This window comes from Leptinotarsa decemlineata, unplaced genomic scaffold (genome assembly GCF_025532065.1).
Source record: "Leptinotarsa decemlineata unplaced genomic scaffold, Ldec_3_MD MMD2_tig00000133_RagTag_RagTag, whole genome shotgun sequence".
In the NCBI taxonomy this organism is placed as follows: domain Eukaryota; kingdom Metazoa; phylum Arthropoda; class Insecta; order Coleoptera; family Chrysomelidae; genus Leptinotarsa; species Leptinotarsa decemlineata.
Window position 1 is genome coordinate 8,274,910 of NW_027412542.1, and position 25,924 is coordinate 8,300,833.

A 25,924-nucleotide genomic window follows, 5' to 3' on the forward strand; every position below is an offset into this window, starting at 1 on the left:
ACTTATCACAGCAATAGTAACAACAATTAGGTAATCATTGGCTGTTGCGGGCCAGATTGATGACAGTAAATCATTGGCTGTCGCGGGCCGGATTGATGACACTGGCGGGCCGGATTTGGCCCGCGGGCCGTGGTTTGGAGACCCCTGGCATAAGACATAACGATCTGCCCGCATTGTCCACAAATAAGATCGCCATTATAAAATGGATTCCTAATATAATCAGTGAGTACTTTCTCGTTTCACACGTTACCCGTATATAAGGTTTTTTATCGACTCATCTTCATCAGGCCCCATACCAATAATTTTGATATTCCAACCGTTGGATTAGAGCCCAGGTATTGAGTTATTGATCTTTATTTGGCAAACCCATCAGCTTTTTTGTTTTTATTGCTGAGTTTCTTGTTATTGCCGATGGCGGTAGTTTATGCATCTTTGGTAACCAAACAAATACTCGTTTTGCATATGTTATGATGGGTTTAACTACCATTATTTAAAGACATCATGACTGGTTTTAGCAATCACGTATTTTCTCACCTGCATCTGACTGACAACATTACTACCCAGACTTTTAATTCTTTCTAGATTTCGGTTGTCTAGGATCTAGTAAAACTCTGAGCTATTGAAGTTTACTCCAACAATTACATGCCTTCACCACAAAGTTCTGGTTCTTTTGATGAATATCACTATAGTCGATTCAGAAGGACTTCTTAAGGTATTCTTTCTCGGTCTATCTTGTTATATTACTCAGCCATTGTTAACTTTTGTAACTGTAAAAAAGTATTATCGAATATGTCCTCAATAACCATTCATAAAAAGCAGATATTTATGTTGGTTTTAATGCGATAACCGAATAGATGTTATACATTTCTCCCATGTGTGCTTTTTAGGGTTTTCAAAGCAAGACTCATTGGTTTCAATACCTCAACCGAATCCTATCTGACCTTAAATGTTTCTGTTCCGAAATTTTCAAAAGATGTTTTCCTCTATCCCGGTTCTTCTTGTTAGAGAAAAATGAAGTGACTTCTAAAGAATCTTTACTCTGAAGTAATGTAAAAGTAATGTAATGTAAAGTAAAGTAATGTTCAATATTTCACCAATTAGAATGAGTAATGTTCCACATATACAGGGTGCCCCGCCACATTCGCCTCGGTATTTCTACGAGAAATGAAGAGAGTTGGGAAAAACTTTTAGCACAGTTGTATGTGCAACTTAGGAAATGAAAGTATGAATAAGAAGAGCGTTTCATTCCATATCGCAAAATATAATATCCAGAGTTAAGCCCTCATTTCAAGAAAGAGTTCGCCTATGCATCGAGAATAATGGACACCATTTTGAGCATTTATTGAAATGAACTATTTAAGATTCTTAATTTTTCGATAAAATTACTTCAAAAATGCTTTTTTGCTTTTCATTACAATACAGGGTGTTCCATTTTCAAGATGAAAAAATTACTCATAAGTAAAATATAAAAACGCCGTTTGTGTAAAAATCAGAAGAGATAGGTATAGGAAACCCTAATATAGTTTTGAAGGGAATATAATAGTAACTCACCTTTATTTTGTCTATAGTAAATATAAGTAGTAAATATAAAAAAATGGAGGGTGTTTCATATGAAAAAATATAACTTTGGTATGTAACTTTTTTAGGAGTCACCCTATATACTTCATAATAATTTTGGAATTCCCTAACTCTCTTCATTTCTCGTAGAAATACTGAGGCAGATGTGGTGGGCTACCCTGTTGTTGTACAACAAATACAATATTACTTTGTTATTAACTACTTGAATCAATGAGCCTTTTTGGACTTTATTCCCAATTAATAACATTATCTATTCGATTAAATATTCACTATAGGATTTGATACACTCAGAAGGTAGGGAGATTGAAAGATATAGATAACAAAACGTAATGTATTACTAAGAAAAATAACCACTCGCCTAAAATGTACAAAATATTACAAATTACTAACTAATCAAATTTCTACCAACAACGATAAATTTGTTGGATTCGATATATTTACAGTAGAATAAATACACTAATGATAATGAAAATATATTTTTACCAGCTAATACAGTGTGTCCCACTTTTCATGAATCCACCTCCATATCTTTGTTGTTCAGAATGCAATTTCGAACATAATGCAATATTGTTGTATGTGTACAATTTCCCAATATGATCGGATTCCAATCTAAACAAAAGATATATCGGAGTGGATGCGAAAAAAGCGGGACACATTGTTTACATAAATATATTTTCAGATATACAGAAAGGAATGGAATGAAAAATAAATAATACCAATATAAATTAAAATATAAGAAAAATGTATATATTCTATTCAATTTCCGTTTTTACATTCTATCCTTCCCTCAGCATTGACTTCTCAAAAAATTGAATGAAAGTGAAAAACAAATTCTGTCACTAACCCAAATGCTCTATGAACAATCGCATCAATGTTATCTTCGTAAGGAAGCTCTAACTATACTACTGAGAACTAATCAAATGTTCGAAACCACTAGTGCATTTTTCTAGATTATTGAATAACTTATTGGAATGTTTACAAGATTAGAAACTTGATACCTTTAAAATAAAAAAAAAATTGTTTCAGTTATTTATTCATTTCTGTTTGCAAGTAACTCTATTATGAAACTTCTGAAAATCTCATAAAAAAAAATAATGGGAAGCATTTACAAATTCATATATTTGAAACCAACACATTGAACATTGAACTTATATAAACCAAACAATTTATTGGACTCAAATTCACTCTATAAACTTCATTCATTCTGTTGAAAATAATACAAAGAAATCAAACTCAAATTTTATTCGAATTGGACATATTCACAATCATGCCACAAGACAAACCAAATTTCTGTGAAAAATCAAGAAACAAAAAATTTTGCAAAAAAGTCGATGTATCACAATGGGATCATTATACATATATTCCATTTCAAAATTCAAGTGTCACCTAAGATATGTTATGTGTTCATCGTGAAATATCTTTTTTCTGTTATTTTATAATACTTTGTAGTTATTTTTAGTCCCTAATTATAAGCATTCATGTTTCTTAACAGAATAAACTGAAATGAATTGAGTAAATTAATAAAGAGTTTGAAAATCCGATTTGGGAGATTAGTGAAATGATCCTAATAGTGTGCTTGAAGTTCAACAATTTGCTGAAATAGTTTTAACTATAAGCTAACCTGGCAGTATTTAATTGCCCAGCTTTTTAGACCAACCGATATCTTGAGACGGGATCCTCAAAGTTTTTCAAAATTCACCCACACACCTCCATCAACAACGGGAACCATGGGAGAAGGAAGAAGTCGGATGGGTGTTATTGTTTTCTTGTCTAACGTCACCCTGTATTTTAAAATTATGTTAGCTAAGGCTAACTTAACCTGCATAATGCCAAATCTTTCACCTGAAAAAAAATAAAATAAAAGTAGTCGTTGTCAATTAAAAGCGCTTTCAGGACAGTTATTAACTACTAATATAATCATTTTGTATAGTGCACACTGCATTTCAGTTGAAACAAATCACACTGCAAAAGTCATATGATATCAAGACAGAATCGTGAAACATTCAACTTCAGTTTTCAGTTAGACACCTTTCCAAGTGAAAAATCAACACTCTGTTAGTCACAACAACCACACGTCGAAAATTTTAACCCAACTCAATTTCAATTTCAACTCGAATAGGAGTCGAGTATCACCTTATTTGAAATGTCTTTCAATTCTGTATCCAACTCTGTAAGATTTTTGACGTTACAACGATGAGCAATGTCAGAAAAAATTGAATAATTTTTGGAATCGAATCGAAGGATTTGGGTGGCCATTCTGTAGAACCTCTCGTTCTTATCTATCGACCAGAAAAGTTATGATAGAGAAACTGTCATACTGGTACTACGCAATGTGTTGGAGCCTCATCTTGTTGAAAAACTTCCTCTTCTCGCAATTCAGGAACTAACAGATTGGTAGTGTTTGGTATAACTTGATTATTTAACGGAATGAAAAATATTTTTTATGACAAAATCCAAGCACTACGGGAAAATCCTTGAAGCGCTCGAAAAGCGGTGATTGTGCGAAAGTAGCAATGCACGTTGGATATGAATCGATGGAAATTGGATCCATTTAGGAAGACATTCTCAGGAAGTTTATTCCTCATAAATGCAGTTCACCGAATGAAAGAGTTCTTAAACAGTAAAGTTCGAGATGAACTGAGTTGAACTTCAAAACGATGAGCAGCCAAAGTCCGTCGCGTATTTCTGATATGTATCGCTCTTGGTGGAATCGAATGTTCAAGTCACTTGAATACCTATCGTGAAAGTATCCACAAAAGAGAGACGAATATCCAACCTTTCTTCGATATTCCAGACTAACAAGGTTGCAAGTGATGTTTTTGTATCAAATCAGGTGAATAGCTCTTTTCTGGATGGAATCCAGCAACTTCAGGGTATGCTTATGGGCGAAAACTCCAAACTAAATTAGAGTGTAAGAAGTCGAGAAATATTCGGAAGTGACTAATGTTCAACGCCTACCTTCTTGTAATAATGCTCCAGAGAACATTTCTGAAAATCATCTTTCGATTTTGATACACCTATCTCTAGTTTCAAACTTGTTCATCAAACAAAAAGACACTCCATCTGTTTCAAACACCACTAAGTATCAAAACATTTTTGAGTGTTTAAAATTATATTTACCACCAATCTTGTGATCTCTATAGAACAAGTTTTGGAATTTAATGATACTGAATGAAAGCTTTCTAAGGGACACAATAAAATGTATGTTTTTGAATACTTCTGAAAATTGACATTTTTATGAAATGAAAGTGTTTCGAATGATAAGACTAAAAATACGTTCTTTGGATATTTTCGCAAAATTAATATTTTTATGTTTGACTCTCAATTGCAATTTCAAAATCAATTTTCGACAGTATTGATTTCCATTCCTATTCCAGTTACTTGAAATTAAATTTAGATTTCAAAGGGTCTAATAGGAAAACTTCTTGAAATCTGCTGTGGAATCTATCCGCCACGGTGATTTGGCAAAACAGACTGTAATACCAAACTTCGCGCGGCTCAGATTGTTCGCCAACATTTATCGTTAATTCAGTCAACATTGAAATGAGTCTGTGGTCAGAAGATCCCAATGAAGATCTTACGGTGACTGTATTAATTTCTGGATTGGTAGTTAGGTATAGATCAAGAAGACTAGCATATTCTTCATCACGGTCAGGAATCCTGGTTGGCTCATTTATAATCTGAGTATGTCCGCAGCTTCGTGACCTTGTTCGTCGTTTTTTTTTTAATTTCAATCCTTTATTGTGAACATTGAAGTCACAACGTCATTCAGATTTGCTTTCAAAAACAATGGTTCTATAATATAGTCACCAGAATTCCTGAACAAACATTTAACTCTTGGGAATATTGGGTATCAATTTGGCATGTTAGATTGGGATTATAATCACTTCCGTAACGGAGATGTCGACGATTCACTAGCTCATTCAGATAAAAAATACATTGATTCAAGAAACATGTGGTATACAACAAAACTAGATTACGGTTGACGTGTTCCAAGAAGATCTCACCAAATTCAACTTCTTTGTGAAAATCATCTTGTTCTATTTATGAATCATTTTTATTTTGAAAGGGTGGAATTTGTGTTGACGAAGCATTCTGAAAATGTTCATTCGACTCAGTCCTGACGTTGATGCCTTCATTATTGACTATTCCTAGACGGCCATGTTGTATAATTAACGTTACCAGTTTGCAAGAATTTGTGTAACAATTCCAATAAATATTCACATTTCCGCCCGGATGATTCTCATTGTCGTGAAACAAAACTAGTTTGGAATTTCACGAGCTCCAGTATAAGGACCGCCCACTCAGAATGAACATTGAGAAAACGTGGAAAAACATTGGTTTTCCCAAGATATTTCAGCATAGTTTAGAAAATTAAGATATGAAATATCGTCTCCTGAGTGTTAGAAAAATCTCTTGCAAGATTATTAGCATTCGTTAATTTCAAATAGGGGAAACGGCGATTTTCTGGAAAATACCATTTTCATTCAGTTAGATAGGGAAATCATGTTTTCTTCAAAGAAACGTAGATAGAACTTTTAACTAGCTTTCGTTTGACACTAGAACCATTTTTGCAGTGCGAATGGTTCGGATTTCATTTAGATTTTCGTCCGGTGCGAAATTTTAATCTTCAAAGGAATTTCGCCAAAATCTTCGAGCAAATTGTAAAATTGCATGTAACGTTTTTTGATTCGAAAAGCATTTTTTGTGCAAGAAGGAATGGGAATATCGAGACGCGGCATAAGACTTTTTGTCTTAGGATGCTGAGTTCTATATGAAATCGAGGAAAACGAAAATTCAGAATTTTCGTGATTTTCCGAAGATTTCCGAGTAAGGCCGAAAACTGTTAGATTTCATTTATCGAAGAACGCAAATTGAGGAAGCGAAACGATACATGTAAGGAATGAGATAGAAACATCGGCATATAGACGTCAATGGAAAGTAGCAAGCGGTATTCCTACTTCAAATCCATACGAAATGAGTTTTTTTCGTTGTGTAAATATTGAATCTAGGTCAGGCAGGATAGCACAGCTTTTGCGATCGCCGATTGGCCGAAAGTGGCGCGGAAGAGAGCCCGTTTATTTAGCATAAATATACGAATTTCCAAGCCACGATAGTTAGTCGAAGTTTGAACATCGAACGAGTAGCAGTCATCTTAAAAATCCGAAGATTTTTCGAAAGTTTGAAGCTGCGGTTGGGATTTATTGAATGAATTCGAGTCTCTGGTTCTTTTCAGAACTTAATAGGGACAAAGCATACCACATAAGTCTTTAGGGATCTGCGGTTATCATTAATTAGTGGAATTGGAAGAATTTTTACTGGAATCAGGAATCTCTAGGACCAATTGAGATTAAATCAAAGCAGATTAGTGGATGGATATTTATTCGAGGAATTCTAGGATTGTGAAAACTCTGGGATTTAACAGAGCTTATACTGGAGCAGATTACTGGTTGGATAACTTATTATAGTGCATAACCATACTTTACGTTTGTCCAGGTTCCTTTTGGCACTCCGCCAGAGGAAAGCAGCCCAAATCCTGCAAAGGAAGAGCAGGTCCCTACTAAAGTTGCCCGGTCTCACTCCACCCGATCACCTTGCGGTGTTAAACGATCGAGGTGTTTCGAGATTAAACTCGGGAGGGTCAAGACATCATTAGTTACGTTCTTCGGGCGAACGACTCAACCTAACCGTTGGGACCTTCCAGGATTACGATACCTTTCTACCTTATCCTGCAAGCGGCCCTCATCCTAGGGTGCTGTTCAACCGTTAGGCTCCTTGTTCCTAAATCACCAGCTCAGTTCACCCTGTAGGCCTTGGATAGGAAAGTAGCTTTCGCGATTCGAGGGTGAACTTAAAAATATTAGATTTCCGTGAATCCTTCCCTCTGACTATTTCCTCGTCAGAGTCATTTTAGGGAAACTTGAAACCGAAATGCAGACTAGAGCAAGACAAGCGCGAGCGCAGCTTGCAGAAAAAACACCAGTGCCAAATCGCGAGACCACAAGCTTCGGTCAATCTAGTTCCTTGTCAGACACGCTCAGCCGCCTGAGTGCGACTTCTACAAGCAGACGCGGAACCCCTCAGGACTCTGTTTCCACAGGAAACAGTATTCCGAGAACTCCGGTAGGGATGGTCAGTCTGAGGGCACCCTCTACTCAACGTAGACCTTTTGCGCACGAGGACACCAGTACCTCTAACGTGGTCGCAGAGCGAAAAACCTTGACCATTGGTGGTTTTTCAGCAAGTCGAGTAGCTAGAGAACTCGACACGGCACAAAGGACAGAGTCCTCAAATCGCGAAAAAACCCCGCGAAATAGTGAAATTGTATTAAACCGTTTTAGGGCATTAAATACACCGAACACGTTACAAATGGATCAAGAAACATTTGCAAAAGAATGTCAGGAGATGTTACTCCGAGAAAATGGACATCGGCTCCGAAAACGAGCCAACAGCGTTTTTCATCAGAACCGGAACAACCGGAACAATTTGAAATGTTTAACCGGCGGCGACAACCGGAGGGTTGTCCGCCTCTAGACTTGAGAGTTTTCCCCGAACGAAAGGTTTTGAGCGAAAATATTGAGGCGGTGATACCTATTCATGTAGTAGAGTCACCAAGGGTAATGTTTTACAGGGTGTACAACCATCCTGTGATAACAGTAATTAGCGAAATGTCGAAGCCATTGTCAAACTCGACAAGAGAATCATGCTACCATGGACAGGACTTTCGAAACAGCGAATGTTTCGAAAGAAGAACCACCGGACAGGACTTTCGAAACAAGGAAAGTTTCGAGAGGCGCGGTGAAGGACAGCGTTTCCAAAGCAAAGAAGGCTTTGGAGATGCTGGCAATAGGGAATCAAGCGACGAAGCACAGGTCGTCCGATGCCAGGTGTCGCGATGCCCCTAGGGGGGAACACTTAGGGGTCATCGCGCACAGGAGCGCCTCGACCCCGGTTCGAGCCGGATACTGACGACCTAGCGGAAGTGCTAGGGGGTGGTGGAATGCCAGGGAGTCACCCTGAAGCCGAGAGAGGCTTGGGGGTGGCCTCATGGCGGGGTCAGTACTTAAACGCATCCCGATTCCCAGACTATGAGCGAACCGAAGCATACCAACCTCCCGTTGCACCCAGGCAAGAGCTGAGTCCTGAAATCCCAAGGGCTCAGATCTGGGAGGCCAGCCAGCCGTTGCGACGAAGGGTAAATGCGGTCGACGGGGGCGGAGTCGTAGGACACGCCCCCTCAACGGAACCCGACTATTACCCCACCGGAGGACATCATTGCCCTTGCAGATTATCCATGTTGAAAGTATAAATCCAGTATTTCAATCCATTCTTGAAGTATATAAAACATTCTTTATCAAACAAAAGATAATAACGAAACTCGAGTTTAAATAGAGCAGAAAAAAAAAACTGTATTCACCAATGCATATCCTGGGGCCTGCTCCAAAGGGAATGAAAGCGAATGGTGGTATCTTTTTCTTATTCTCTTCACTGAAACGATCTGGATCGAACACCAGTGGATTAGGATAGTATTCAGGATCTCGGTGTATTCCAGTTATGGTGACCAAAACATTCGTTCCTTTTTCAATTATGAGGTCTTCTCCGGGAACCTTGTAATCCTTAGTGCATCTCCTATTGATTGTATGGGCTGGTGGATGTAATCTCCAATTTTCTAAAAAACAACATTAAAATTAGCTCAATCAAAGAAAATTTCACCGGTGTATACAGTATATTTTTGATCTTGAAGAATGAAATTATTTCTGCATTTGACAAAAGTGCAGTTATTGAGACTTTCAGATTGTTAAAGAAATAATGAAGTGGACTGACGAAATTCCAAAACTCCATTATAGGCATGACCCCTCTCAATATTGCCGAAGAACACAATATTTCAGTAATAAGCTGAGTTTTTGATACCCATTATCTTGTTTTTTCCATCCACTTTGGAATAAGCGCGAAAAGACTCGTAAATGCACTGGTGTCGATTTGGGATATCACGCTTCAGGTAAAAATTACATTCTATCAATTCTCAATGAAGAAAGTATACCAGAAAAATACATATTTTGTATGACAGAAATGAATTCCAAAGTTTACAAGTTGTGTTCATCTTTCAACTGCAACGTATTTTATGTACAAAAAAACTTGTTTTAGTTTCGAAAATAAACTCGAAACTCCACGAAACAGACAAAAACAAGTATGAGGTTTCAATTAGAAAGTTTCAAGTGATTCCAACATAAATCCTACAACAGTAGATTATCTTGAACGATCACCATGATCCTACAAACTAAATTAGAGTGTAAGAAGTCGAGAAATATTCGGAAGTGACTAATGTTCAACGCCTACCTACTTGTAATAATGCTCCAGAGAACATTTCTGAAAATCATCTTTCGATTTTGATACACCTATCTCTAGTTTCAAACTTGTTCATCAAACAAAAAGACACTCCATCTGTTTCAAATACCACTACGTATCAAAACATTTTTGAGCGTTTAAAATCATATTTACCACCAATCTTGTGATCTCTATAGAACAAGATTTGGAATTTAATGATACTGAATGAAAGCTTTCTAAGGGACACAATAAAATGTATCTTTTTGAATACTGCTGAAAATTGACATTTTTATGAAATGAAAGTGTTTCGAATGTTAAGACAAAAAAGACGTTCTTTGAATATTTTTGCAAAATTAATATTTTTATGTTTGACTCTCAATTGCAATTTCAAAATCAATTTTCGACAGTATTGATTTCCATTCCTATTTCAGTTTTTATCGTTTTTATACCAAAAAATTGAAGATAGGCAAAAAACGTTACCTTAAATTAAATTTAGATTTCAAAGGGTCTTATAAGATTTCCGAAGGTTCTAATAAAGGGTACCTATATTGTTTGAAAATTGAAAACTTCTTGAAATCTGCTTTAAGGTTATAGAATCATATATGTCAAAAGTTCTTTTATAAGCTCGTCCAATCTTTAAATTTAAATGGAACAAATTGTGTGTGAGATATAAATTTTTTTTATTCTTTTGAAAGACCATTGTGTGTGGAATCTATCTATTTCTGCAGCAGAGGATACAATTTTTACTACAAAACAATCAGAGGCTAGTTTTTCATTTAAGTTCATCGCATGCTCTTCAAATTTCAAATTATTATCAATGAACACTCCTGGTAACTTAGTGTTGTTACGGTTTCCTATGTAACCCTTATCCAGTTTGATGTTACCAATATCACACTTGAGTATAATATATTGGTTTTTGAAACGGTAAGGACAAGAAGGTTAGAGTCACACCCACTTTTTATTTTTTTCACATCGCATATCATATCGCATATCATTTTTCTTTCCAGGTCAATTGTATGTTTGTAACTTTTTCTTCTTTAACAACACTTCTAGTCTAATCAACAAGTTCAAAAACATGAAAAATAGAGATGAAGGTCCTGAAAATATGAGCGATAGCTTTTTCGATTAGGAATCACTTCTATAAAAATGTTTTTGAAGGATTTTGGTTCAGGTGAAAAATTGCAATTGTTATTAACAAAATGAGATTTAAAAAAAATGGTATTTAGTTTTTCGTTAATATAATTTGACGTTGAAAATGGGGTTCCGCGCGGCTGTTACGGCATGCGCGCGCTGCCGCTAAAGAGAGTTTATCAAAAGAAATAATTTTTTTATAACATAAAATGTCATTTTAAAAATTTGAAAAAATCTAGTATCTTCTTAACACTTGAATGAATCGAGTCTTGTAGAAAAAAGAGTTGTATCATCATTTTTCAAATAGTTATTCAATTATTAACTAACAAATTTTTCCCAATCTCCGTTGGCATAAATAATGGGATAAAAGATATAAATAATTGGCCTATGAATTTTAAACTTTGTGGATCCCTTTTGATATGTATACTTCATACGATCCTGGGATGTAAGTTCATAAAAATTTATTAATTTGTTGATTATGATTTTTTATAACTCTTGCAAAATGAAATATCTCAAAATTGCTGATGAATTTTTTTTCAATTGATATTCAGCTCTGTTTTCACATTGAACAATGGCAGTTATTAACATAGAATATGAATTTTTTACGTAATTTGTTTATTAAATTGTTTTAAACAAAGAGAAAAATTCAATATTTTTTAAAAAATTTCAAAAACAAATTCTTTCTTAATTTTAATTTTCAATTGTTTTAAATTGATTTTTTCATATTTCGATTGTTTAAATGATTATTTAGGAAATAATTTCGCTTTTAGAAATCATAATTTACATTTTTGAATTGTTTGGCACGAAAACATTTTTATTTATAATTTAATTGTTTATTAGTTCAACAATTTGTTATGAACAAATATTGACCAACGTTATATTATTTTTCTCAAGCAGAAAAAAATTATAAAAACAGCTATATATAAAAAAGTGCCATAAACATTTTTTCTTGATTTATTATATAATGTTATATAATTATATAATGTTTTTTATATATAGCTGTTTTTATAATTTCTGTCTGCTTCAGAAAAAAATATAACGTTGGTCAATATTTGTTCATAACAAATTGTTGAACTAATGAACATTTAAATGATGCAAAAAAATAATTTTTTTCTGCCAAACTATTTAAAAGTGTAAATTATGATTGTTGAAAGCAAAATTATTTCTTAACTGATTATTTAAACAATCGAAATATAAAAAAAATCGATTTTAAACATTAAAAATCGAAATTGAGGAGGATTTTTTTTCAAATCATTATTATCTCTAGACAACATAATATAAAAAAAAAATTCTTGAAAATATTGGATTTCTCTATTTGTTTAAAACAATTTAATTAACAAATTACGTAAAAAATCCATATCCTATGTTAATGACTGCCAAATTATTGAATTTTCATGAACTTTCATCGCAGGATCGTATGAAGTATATATATATCAAAAGGGCTCCATGAAGTTTAAAATTTATAGGCCAATTATTTATACCTTTTATCCCATTATTCATGGCAACGGAGATTGAGAAAAAATTTGTTAGTTAACAATTGAATAACTTTTTGAAAAATGGTGAGAAAACTTTTCTTTCTATGGGACTTGATTCAAGAAGATAATAGATTTTTTCCAAATTTTTAAAATGACGTTTTATGTTATAAAAAAATTATTTCTTTTGATAAACTCTCTTTAACGACAGCGCGCGCATGCCGTAATAGCCGCGCGGAACCCTATTTTCAACGTCAAATTGAAATTATAAATAATGGAGATAGAGTTTCAGGAGTCAGGACTTTTTTATCGGAAGTTTCCTCCTTTTTAACGAACTTTTTTTTAAAATTGACTAAACATTAATATTTTGTGAGGTATTAACGAAAAATTAAATAACATTTTTTTATTTCATTCTGTTAATAATAATTGCAATTTTTTACCTGCACCAAAATCCTACCAAAAACATTTTTTTAGAGATGATTTCGAATCGAATGAGCTATCGCTCATATTTTTAGGACCTTCATCTCTATTTTTCATGTTTTTGAACTTGTTGATTAGACTATTCATTTTTTCACTAGGGGACCGCCAGTCCTCTTAATATAACTTTCACAAACAACACATCCATTATCGCACTGACGACCTTGTCGAATCCGTCGACATCCAGCCTGGTTACTGGCATAGGGGGCCGCCAGTCCTCTTAAAGTATCTTCCACTTCAATACATATAGAATTCGACCTAATTTTTTGAAAAACACCTCACTTTTGGACTCCACTCTCCACGTGTCACTTGCCACGTGCCACAGAAGATGAATCTTTTACGGCATAACCGTCCTCTATCGCCATTGGAGAGGAAGTCCCTGAAGTTGGCGAGTCAACATTATAGTTTTTCAAGAAAAGTTACCAACAGTGTATTAGTATAGACATCTACATATGTTTGCATGAGAGCTGGCAGCTGTATTCACGATATCTATAGTCAAGTGTTTTTGAACCTCACAACACGTGTTTTGTATCAGTCCGTATCGCGGTGACTGATATTATTTATTTATTCATTTTAAGATAATTTACTGTTATTATAAGTACTTATGATGCACTGTTTGGAACCTTTGGTGTAGTAATGAATATTACTGGAGTTTTTTCCCAACTTCAAAGAGTTTAATCTTCCTCTTTGAAGATGATAACTTGGTGATCGAAACACGTATCGAGGTGTTATAAAAATAACGATTTGGTGTTGGGAAAAAACTCCAGTAATATTCGTTATTATAAGTGATAGTGATATTACTTTGAGTACGTTTCTAGAATTTGAGGTCAGTTGACGGAAACTAGATATTATTTATTCACATCATAAACTAAAATAACTTTTTGAATTATCATTAGATATGTAATGAGTGTACAAATGAATTAATGAAATAATAATAGGTACCAGATATTCCAGATATTATATTAAATTAAATGTTTCTTTCTTAAAATACTCAATTTTAAAATTTCAAATAATGAAATTTATTGTCAGGTTGCCCCATACACAGTACAACATGTCGATAGTATCAAAATTAATTTTAATAAATATATGGAATATATGAATAAACCTGAACAAATAATCAAATAAATCATAGCAAGAAATAATTTTTGAAAAAAACAAGTTTAACTTCTTACGCACAATCTCTTTCCTTCATCAAATAAAGTCAGTGGTGAATATGTAGATTGTCAGGTGTAGAAATCGGGGACTCTAAGAATATATGTACTATTGCTAACTCAAGCAAAAAAAAACAGATTTTAAATACCTTCAATATATAATACTCACCATCCAATACTTGTCGTAGATATTTCATTTCTCCCAAGGATTCGTACGAAAACTCATTGTTATGTCTGGCTAAAACCGTTTTAACCTCCTCTCTGACTTTGTCCTGAATGTTTTGATGACTGGCAAGTTCAAACATGCAAAATGTGAAAGATGAAGTACTCGTTTCAAAACCACCTATGAAGAGACCAAAACTGAGAGCTGCAACGTTGTTCATTGTAAGTTTTGGTCCTGGAAAAAAACAACTCAGGTGAATTTTCTATCAAATAAATTTATCAAAATGATGAACTTTGTGAAGTGTTATAGTTAGTGGAAGATATGAAAAGAGAGGGAAATAGTTTATTGTTTCTCATTGCTACGCCTGACAAGTTATTTTTTATGCATGTTGTTTTTATACTTGATACCATCATTACTTTGTGAAGTGTTACATATGGAAGAAGACAAGAAAATAAAGACAAAGGTAAATATCTGGAAACAGGTATCTATGATTTGCCTTTTCCTGATTGCTATGTCCTATAATTCATTTCTGATACAGGTCGTTTTATAGCCATTACTATTATTGCTTCATAAAGCTAATCCGATAAAATTATTTCTTATACAGGTCGTTTTTTGCTAATACCGCTATTGCTATCTTGTCAATGAAAAGTCCTATGAAGTTGGTCCTATGAAGTTGGCACAAAGAGTTGGCATTTTGAAAATGTAACGGAAAAATCTTCGATCACAGATTTCAGGTTTCGTTTTTTGCTTTAGCACCCCATTTTATTAAAGGCTGGCAAAAAAAACGTTTTGCTTCATTTCGTTTTGACTTTGATCTGATTGAAGATTTCCAAATGAATGAATGAAATCAATAATTTCTCATCAGGGATATCTTAGAAAAGATATATATATATATATATATATATATATATATATATATATATATATATATTTATGAACGCCTGCGATGCTAATCATGAAATGCTATAGGGCGAAGCGCAACCTTCGACGCGCTATTTATGGGCACGCTTCGCTGGCCGCCCTGCCGGTACCGCCGCAACCGTTATGTCCCTGCATTTTAAATCTGTAATATCTTCAAAAATATCCATTTGAATTATATGCTGTAGAGGTACTTATGTATGTGTATTTAATTACTTAATTGGAAAATATTGATGATGTATTGTTTTGGTTGGTTACCGAGTTTTGCCGTGGTCTTCTTTGGAAACAACCTCCAATAGTTTCAACTGCAACTGTGGCAGTCATATTCAGTGGAGTGGTCGAAGTACTCTTCTTGACGTTGCAGTTGAAACGTATGGAGATTGTAACCGAAGAAGACCATTGCAAAACCCGGAAACGAACCAAAACATTGACGCCAGCCGTGAAAGCCTACAATCCTCTTATGCTATATTGCTTAAAATCTCTTCGTAAATGAGCTATTATTTCTCGAGGATGAAAAATGCTTATTGTGGGTTATCTCTAAGAGATGAACATATACCATCGCTGACTTTTTTGTAGACAATAGTGTAGTACATTTTTTGATTTACCTCGTAGGGTTCGGTCAGCGTTTGCAAAAAATATTTGTTTGAAGGTGCATTTCATCAGTTCGGACTTCCATTGTCTAATATGATATAATTTGATTTCAAATCCCTAAACAAATCTGTAGAAAATTAAAAATATTAGCTGAAAAATAACAATTTTACCAAGCAAAAAACTGAAATCACACATAAATAACATACAAGCAACAACCAAAACAAATAAAAAAAAATGAACTATCAACACGAGCTGAAAATTGAAAAATTATTAACACCAATTGAAAATTAAAAGATTCCAAAGCAAGTTACTTCACGAAGTTTCGATTGTTAGTATTCACAATCGTCTTCGGGTGATAACTACACTTATTCCTCCGAAATCTGACTATTTATAGGTCAATCGATTACTTTCACTTAACCCCTCTTCCCTCTCTCCGCTTCATTGGTTTTAGCGGTTGCTGACCGTTTGGCGGGAGTTGGTCGTATACCGCTTGATTAGAGGTTTCCATATGTTACGTATCTCCACGTTAGCCTAGCTAGCGTTTCCATATGTTACGTATCTCCACGTGGAAATACGTAACATATGGAATAGGCGTTGTTGGACAACATATACGCGGCTTATTTGAATTTTCTCCTAAACCAGTGTTCCTCTTTGTGGATGATTTCAGCTTGTGCCCACTTGATGTTATGTTGATGAGTCTAAACATGCTCTGCTATTCCGGATTTGCTGATGGTTTCTTCTCGCTGTGTGTGTTTTTTGTGCTCGGCAATGCGAACTTTCAATGGCCTCTTATAATAATAATAATAATAAGAGAAGGATCTCCATCAGTCCTTGAGGGTGGTGGAAGAGTACACGCATGCTATCGATATGAAATTCGGGATAGACAAATGTGCAATGGTTCATCTCAAAAGAGGACGATGCGGGGACTACGGAGAGGATGTGCAGCTCGTAGATGGAAGCATCCTACACCATCTGGATGCCGGAGGGACGTATACTTACCTCGGGGTGGAACAACGCCACTCACAAGAGGTAACTGCAGTGAAAAACTCTCTCCGCAGCAAATATCAGCACAAACTTCGACAGATCTGATCATCGGAGCTGTCGGGGAAGAACAAAGTTGGTGCAACAAATATGCTTGCCGTTCCAATCTTACTCTACTCGTTTGGAGTAGTGAATTGGACTCGGGAGGAGCTGTATCAACTCGACGTAAGGACCCGAAAAATGATGCATCTTTATAGAAGTTTGCATCCCAAATCGTCCGTTCCACGGTTGTACTTCACCCGACAACAGGGAGGTCGTGGACTTTTGAGTTTGGAGTGTCTACATGACAGAATGGTACTGGATACAGCCTGTAAAGTCGTCAGGAGTTCGAATCCCCTTCTCTGCATGGTCCGTGACCATGAGAGAGCAGGAATTGGAGTATTTCTCCGTAGGGCAGCTGCTCGAGCAGCTGATGAACTCGGTATAGTTTTCGACTCTGAACGAGGTGACTACAACTCTGTCACCGAGTTAGAACCCGTTCAGCAAAAAGCTCAGATAAAAGCCGCAGAGATCACCTTACTTCTGCGGAGACACAGGTATAAGCCAATGCATGGGGTCTTCTTCAATAATATTGAAGACCTTGGCTTATCAAAGCGCCTGACGTTCGCTTTTCTCAGGTCGAGTGGGCTGAAGTCGGAAACTGAGGGGTTCATCATGGCTTGCCAGAATGGTGTCTTCAACACCTTAGTCTACCGCAGTCGCGTGATGGGTATAGAGGTTCCTGACACAAGGTGCAGGGCCTGCCGCGAGGCGCCCGAGACCCTAATGCACTTGCTATCAGCATGTCCAGCATATGCGGTCTCGGCCTATATCCATCGACATAACGCGGTCCTAAGAGTGCTATATTATCATCTACGGCACTCTTACGGTATTGATGAGACACCGGTGTTGCCCTACGCTCCGGGGGATATTGAATCCGTTGTGGGAAACGAGAAGTGCCGAATTTATTGGAACTATTCGTTCCCCACCCTCAGGCTTATACAAGCTAATAAGCCTGATGTAGTCCTTCTCGACCACCAGACCAAAACGATATTTGTCGTGGAGTTTTCAGCTCCTGGCGAGACGAATATCGTCAGAAAAGAGGAGGAAAAACGGATGAAATATCGAGATTTTCTCTTCGAACTCCGCAGACTCTATCCAGATCACTCTGTCAAGATGGTCGTTCTGATTATTGGAGTCCTTGGTGGAATGATGTCTTCTCTACTCTCGAATCTCAAAATCATATCGGCTTGCCGCACTAAGGCAGAAATCTTAGCCGCACAGATGCAGAAGGCTGTCATTCTTGGCTCACTGCGTTTGCTCAGGGCACATGATTCTCGGACCCAATGATCACTTACCCCACTGTATGGGGAGTGGTCATTGGTTGATTATGCTGGCGCGCCCTCCCGAATGTATCGGGGCTTCGGGGGATAGGGCCTGACCAGCGCACACTACGGTGAAAATAATAATAATAATAATAATATTTCATTCACCATTCACGATACATAGTGTTTATATGGCAAATCAATCAATAATCAGAATTAATACTAGGTATAAATTTAAAAATGTTAATATTTATACAAGACGTCACTAGAAAGAAAAAAAAGAAATAAATTTATGCATACATATAAACACATACACAATTAAAATATATAAAAACGTATACAGATCTAGTTCATATTTTATTTTTCAGAAATTATCGTCTAAAAATTCTTGGAAACTATAGTAGCATTTCTCTAATAGCAAGTCTTTAACTTTCTTTTGAAATATAATGTTACTTCCAGTCCGTTTGAGTGATTCTGGTAGTTTATTGTAATATATGATTGCATTGTAATCCGGAGACCTCTCATAGAATGTCGTTCTATGTTTAGGAATTTTCAATAAGTTGCCGTGTCTGGTGTTATATTCATGTTTCTCAGAATTACACGGATAATTATCTATATTCTGTTTGGCAAAGATAATATATCGAAAAATGTACACAGTAGGCACCGTAAGAATTTTATTTTCTTTAAAGATAGATCGACAACTGTCTTGATAATTCAAGTTAAAAATCAGTCTTACTAAACGCTTTTGGGAAACAAACACTCTCAAGAATTCTCTTGCTCGACCCCATGCCAATATATTCAGATTAATATGTGCATATGCCATAACATAGTAAATGCTTAACAAGCCTGCTGTATTCAAGGTTGATTTCATTTGTTTAATAGCGAAATAGGCTTTATTTAGTTTTGAACATACACTTTCAATGTGTCTGCCCCAATTTATACTCTCATCTAAACGAGTGCCTAAAAATTTAGTTTCCATAGAGGGTTGAATGTCGTCAATTACAAAAAGTTCGTTGGGTAACAATTTTCGGTGAAAAAATTTGACTATTACCGATTTGGACGTGTTTAGAATTAACTTATTTCTCTGACACCCGGATGAAAATTGATTCACAACCATTACCAGTTTAACTGCAAGCTGTTCTGCATCCTGATTAGTTTCACCGATGTATGATTCTCCGCAGGGTATCCGGTAAATGCAATTCTAGGAATCGCAGTCCGCGTTTAGTGGCCTGGTTTTCGTGAGGCTGCTACTGATAGTGAAGCAGGTTCTGATATCATACTTGGACTCAATCCTTCTTATGCTTTCTGACAATCCTTTGATATAGGAAATTATAATTACTAGTTGTGACGGCTTCTCTTCCTTTTGGAGCTCCAGCTGTCTTCTAGCTAAAACCTGTTCCACCATCACTTTGGAGTAACCATTCCATTGAAGGTCATTTTTGATGATACCTAGTTTCTTTTCGAGACCTTTCTTTGTATTACAGAGCCCGAAAGCACGGTCGAGTAGAATCTTGATGATTCCTCTCCTATTCGATTGATGGTGGTTGGATTCCTGGTTCAGATACTGTCCCGTGTGAGTGGGTTTTCGATATACAGATATTTCCCATTTAGTGTCGGTCCTCCTCACCAATACGTCTAAGAATGGCAATTCGTTGTGGACTTTTTAAATTTTCAGCTCGTGTTTCAGCTAGTTCAATTTTTTTAAATTTTTTTGGTTGTTGCTTGTATGTTAATTCTTTGTAATTTAAGTTATTTGCCTGATGGAATTGTTATTTTTTAGCCATTTTTTTAAATTTTTTACAGATTCTTTCAGGGATTTGAAATCAATGTATATCATTGTAGACAATGGAAGTCCGAACTGATGCAATGCACAAAAAATGTGTTTATTTACGACATCACATTGGAACCCTATGAAATTACTAGTGTTTCTCTACTATATTATGCATGATATATATATATATATATATATATATATATATATATATATATATATATATATATATATATATATATATATATATATGAACCTTCCTCTTGAGTTGCTTTATCTATTAAATAAAACGCATCAAAATTCCTTGCGTGGTTTCAAAGATCTAAGCATACGTAGGAAGGGACAGCGGGAAGCGACTTTGTTTTATACTGTGTAGTGATTTGAAAAATATAAGTATCAAAATGTAGTGAAAGTAAAGTTTGGTGTTTGAACCAGCCATGTATCAACAAGATACTCCAATTGAAAATAAATGTTATCACTTTACAATTAACTCTATCGCGTATTTGTTATATGCTCAAGAAGTTTGACCAACATGAAGTGCTCAGTTTTGAAAAGTTCTGAGCTTGAAGTGAAAAAAACTTGTTTGTAATCTTCAAAAAATTGTTAATATTTCAAAACAACTCGAAAGCAACGATTGTAGTCAACGTTTCTTCTTGCATATCATTGAAAGGCTTCTAATAACATGTTTTTGTATACGATCTCAACAATTTCAAGCATCATTCACTCATTCTGCGGCCGTTCTTCAAGGCATGTTGAGCAACATTGGGTTCCTCTGGTCTATGAAATCGAATACATAAACTATATTCCTTGAAGTGTGTTACTGTAGTCCGATTAGTTTGACCAATATAGTTTTGTCGCAGTCCCTACAGCTTATGTTGTGAATCCTCTTTCACCATCTTGTCTTCGAGTTGCCCAACACTTGCCGAAGTGTAGAAATAGTTTTAAAAGCTACTTTCATATTGAATTCTGTGAAAGTCGTAGTGTGGCATATCTAGTCGCAGTGTGGCATATCTAGTTTGTGTGAATCAGGGTTTGAGCGTAGGCGTTTACTGACCTGCTCAGGAAGAGTTTGTTTTTTCTTTTGAAGCAGATTCTGGTTTTGCTGCTAAATAATTTGGTTCAAAGGAATAAATCGTTTCCTGGGTGCACCACCAAGCCTTCTAGGTTTGTTAACACGAACAACAGTTGGAAAACTGAGAAGCGGGGAGAACAGCGGAGTAGGTTTATTATATATCAGCCATACATCCTTTCAGCACGAATACACACCTTAGGATAAGGCTGCCGTTTGAGAAGACTCCTACTTTCACTATTACAATGCCCCCCGCTGCAGTTCCACTGGATGATTTAAAAAAATATGTTCAAAATGTTTTTCCGTTAACCAGCTATTGCACCCCTACGAACGACAATTCTTAAATTCAAAACTTGTGAGAGCTAAGGACTAACAAGGTCTCACCTTTTAACGTGTGATTTCTAACACGGGTTGGACGATAGCAAGTGAAAATCGATCATTCAGCCTGCGGCTGGAACCCTCGATATACACATCGGCCGATTGACTGAGTGAACAAAGCACTCACGTCGTACCGCCTGTCTACCGATCGACTTATGGTGTTGAAAGATATTAACAGACTCTTTTCATAAACCAGAACTGCAATGTTCCACCAACCAAGTTGACGTCATTATGCTAATTAACTAGGTATAGCTTATCTCCTGATAAACGGTGTTTGTGTGAGTATCACCAGATGGTGACAAAAATTCGATTCTTTTATTGAAGGGTAAATTTGCGCTATCAAATTGAATCGAGATATATGTAGATTTTTTTTATAAATATCAGTATCTTGTTTGTCGAGAACACCGCACATACGATACAAACTGTACTTGTGAGGCATTGTTTGAAACCTATGATGTATTAATTAATATTATTGGGGTTCTATTCCAACACCAAGCTGTTATTTTCAACACCTCGACACGTCATTCAATCGACAAGTGATTATCTTCAAGAGGAAAATCAAACTTCGACTTCCTCTTGAAGATGATCACTTGTTGATTGAAACACGTGTCGAGGTATTTAAAATAACGGTTTTGTATTTTGGCAACACGTGTCGAGGTAATACAAATAACGGTTTGGTGGTTTGGAATAGAAGAAGAAGATCAAACTTTGATCTCCCTCTTGAAGATGATCACTTGTTGATTGAAACACGTGTCGAGGTATTAAAAACAACGGTTTGGTGGTTTGGGATAGAAGAGGAAGATCAAACATTGATCTTCCTTTTGAAGATTACCACGTCGTGATTGAAATACATGTCGAGGTGTTAAAAATAACGGTTTGGTGTTTTGGGATAGAAGAGGAAGATCAAACTTTGATATTCCTCTTGAAGATGATCACTTGTTGATTGAAACACGTGTCGAGGTGTTAAAAATAACGGTTTGGTGGTTTGGGATAGAAGAGGAAGATCAAACTTTGGTCTTCCTCTTCAAGATGATCACTCCGTAATTGAAACACGTGTCGAGGTGTTAAAAATAACGGTTAAGTGTTGGAATAGAACTCAGTGATATACATAATTACAAAATTGGAAACGTTGGTTTACTCACCATTGGAAGATATTTCGTTCTTGTTTTTCAAATTCATAAGCAACTGAAGAAAATCGTTTCTTTCCACGTTTTGTGCTTTTCTTTTTTGAACAGTATCACATATAACATTTGTGAAAAAATCGCCGATATCTTTGTTCTGCTGTCTCATACCCATTTTTCTGGCGGCGTTTGGAAAGAATATACCAAAAAGCATCCTCAATTGCGATTTTCTATCGGTTTCCAACGCTTGTTTTGAGTAGTGAATGAACTTCTTGTCTGGGTCTGTAAAACCTCTGCATTTGATTCCCAGTGTAGAGGACCCCACTGAGTCTACTGCAAAAGAGGCTGAAAAAGGAAGTTTGAATGACGTACTCAATCATATATTACTTATTAATGACGGCAATACATTTCTCTACTTTCCACAAACTCACTTTTTTTCTCAATTTTCCAGTTTCAATTCTAGTACAATATTTTGTTGTTGAAAATAAAACTTACAGGCTATATCTTTTACATTCACAGGCTGAGAGCCGTTCTCAACTAGAGAGGCGACGTAGTTTTCCAAACTTTCAGCACAAGCCAACACATTTGGAAACATTCCTTTCAATTTAGCGCCCGAGAAAATTGTCGATGACTGTTTCCGTAGAGTTTTCCATCTGTCTCCATCAAGGGCTGGAAATGAATATATTTTGAAATACCTAAACATTTTTCATTCAATTTGTTATTAGGAAAAACAGTTAAACGTCTTTTCTTGTATCAACAATAAATAACATGACATTATTATTCTGCAGAGCATCTTACATAAGAGGTGAGCGCTTATGGGATCATCCTTTTCGTTGAAGTAAAACCCTCTATCGGCAAAGTGTTCAAAATCTTTGATGCAGATGTTCTTCAGCAATTCCAAGTCAACAACGAAGTAAGTGGGATCTGCCAGTTGCCAGATTCCACAGTGTTTGTAACCTGAAAAAATATAGAGACATTAGATTGTGCTTCAATTTGTTAAAAAACAATTATTTTCACAAGTTATATGAAAAACTGTTCGAAAACAAGTTTTTGTTTGGATCCTCTAAAAAGATGAAAATAACAATATATCAAATAAAATAGTAAATAATAATAATGAAAAACTATTAAAAATCAAACACAAATAGAAAGAAACGGTATTATTGCACATATCTAATGAGTAAAAAGGATAAGCCAATGCTACATTCTACATGTTGACAAATACACCTCTCGTAGTCATTTTTGTATAATCTATGAATGAAATTGAGGAATAACGTGTCAAACTCCGAAAAATACTTGATATTTGTTTGAAACATGTCCTTTTCTCATTTTGAGACGATAGGAAACACCCACACACAAACACAATTCATAATTACACAAAAAAATTAAGGTAGGTTCAAATTTCGAGAAAAGAGAAGATCTATAACTTAATTCAAGTAACTTTCAACTGATATCATATACAACACTGTTGACATCAGTTACCGATATTTAAGTTGTGAAAATTAAAGATGCAGAGCTATAAATATAGTAAATATATGCAAAATCACCGATATTGATTTTCACGAAAATCTCTTTAAAGTTATAAAACTCATCATCTCAGATTTGTTTGTTCATTATTCCCAATATGTCATTAGCAACTATTGAAATGAATGAAGTTATCGATTTTTTTCCGATATAATGTCTCATGACAATCTATAACGAAACATCTGTTTTTCAAATGTGTGTTTGAGATAAATGGGTAGGTATTTTTCTTAACTGATTTCGATATACTTATCACCGCACAATGTATTAGTGTTCAACTGATTATAGCACAATTTCATTGTAGGGTGTTTTGAATAATACCAAGATAAAAATGGAGATTTGATGAAAAGAAAAATAATTTTTTACAAGAATAATGTAAACATACATTTGAATAACTAAACAAATTTACAGGCCTAGCACTATTGTTACTTGTTCTTGCTTAGCACTATTGTACTTGTTCTTCGGAAACCTAGTAGGGCGAATAGATCGCAAAACGTCATTTCATTGATAGATTCGATCTCCTCAAGAAGTGCATTGAAACTATTTTCTTCGTCGTTTAATCAGTACGTCAAACAGAAATAAGTTCATTTTGGATAATCTTGTCACCGTTAAAAAAAGATATGTGGCCATTTGTTTCCAAAATGTGTACTTCGGCACGAATATTTATCATATACAAGTCGATTGACCTTTCGTACTGGCTTGGTATATTTTCTTACGATTTAAAGTAGCTGGTATTCCACCAGCTCTGTTACGCCAGCGACGCAAAGTACGATAATGCGTACGATAAAGCATTACATAATGCTAGCAACGCAACTTTGAGTATTGAGTTGTGTTGTAAGTTACAGACCACCTAAATTTTAACTTCGGCACCTAAAAAGCACCTAAAAAGTACCTAATTTTGGCATTTTGTAAATGCGATTTCCGTACTTTGCGTCGCTGGCGTAACAGAGCTCATTCCACCCAGTTCTGAACAAGATAGAACCACCTTTCAAATGTAGACCAATTGTCTGGCTGAACACTTAAATCGTTGAACATCTTCAATGTTCCGTAATATTATAGATGATCAATTATTCCAAGTCTTCGGGAAAAACCTTAACGACCCAGTGCTTTTTCGTTTCGCCTATCTGTTTCTTGTAACCCATTTCAACAATTTTCTACCCTGTACTATTTTGTACAGATCCCTTGCTGGACGTATGCTTTATATAATAAGCACTAGATCACACGCTACCATACGCTAGTAGTACTGTATACATCAGTATACAGTACAGTACAGTATACAGTAACAAATTATACGAAGTATTTTGGTACTACTTTGTACAGATCCCTTGCTTGACGTATGCTTTATATAAGCACTGGATCACACGCTACCAGACGCTAGTAGTACTGTATACATCAGTATACAGTACAGTACCTACTACAGTATACAGTAACAAATTATACGAAGTATTTTGGAAACATTAATATTATGCCAGTATTCACTTGCAAGTTTTTCCAACTAAACTAGAAATTATGAGCAAAACTACGAAAGCGTTTTCAATCAAGTTGATACCGACAGAAAACTATTGAATTAGTTGTCATCTGAAATTACTAAGCATTTTTTAGTTCATCCACAGAATATTCCATTTATTTACTGAATATTCAACCATTTGTAAGATGCTAGTTTCTTGTAATGAGATGTATATAAATGAATATGTGAATTTCACCAACAGTTTATTCATTTAAAGAGAGATTCTCCATGTTGCATTTTCAGGAAAATTTTGAATTTTCAGGAGAGTTTCATAACTTTTCATATGACAATCATGCCGATGGAATGGATATGACTTTGGTTCCTTGTTTGATATCGAGAGAAAAGAACAGTTCATATTTCACCCGGTTTGCAGTCAAATCTAGAGAAAGAGGAAAAGCGAGAGAGAGTG

At 35.4% G+C, this 25,924-nt stretch overlaps 1 protein-coding gene across 1 annotated transcript in view; it reads right to left on the reverse strand.

Annotated features, from left to right (window-relative positions):
• Positions 1-1,895: 1,895 nt before the first annotated feature.
• Positions 1,896-25,924, reverse strand: part of LOC111504353 (cytochrome P450 6a8) — a 42,339-nt gene continuing 18,310 nt past the window's right edge. The window contains exons 3-8 of the mRNA XM_023158887.2: positions 23,289-23,447; positions 22,986-23,159; positions 22,512-22,835; positions 14,304-14,531; positions 8,996-9,247; positions 1,896-3,420 (exon numbers count right to left, since the gene is read on the reverse strand). Coding sequence (XP_023014655.2) covers positions 3,257-3,420; positions 8,996-9,247; positions 14,304-14,531; positions 22,512-22,835; positions 22,986-23,159; positions 23,289-23,447 — 1,301 coding nt within the window. The 3' untranslated portion in view covers positions 1,896-3,256. The remainder of the gene's footprint in view (positions 3,421-8,995; positions 9,248-14,303; positions 14,532-22,511; positions 22,836-22,985; positions 23,160-23,288; positions 23,448-25,924) is intronic.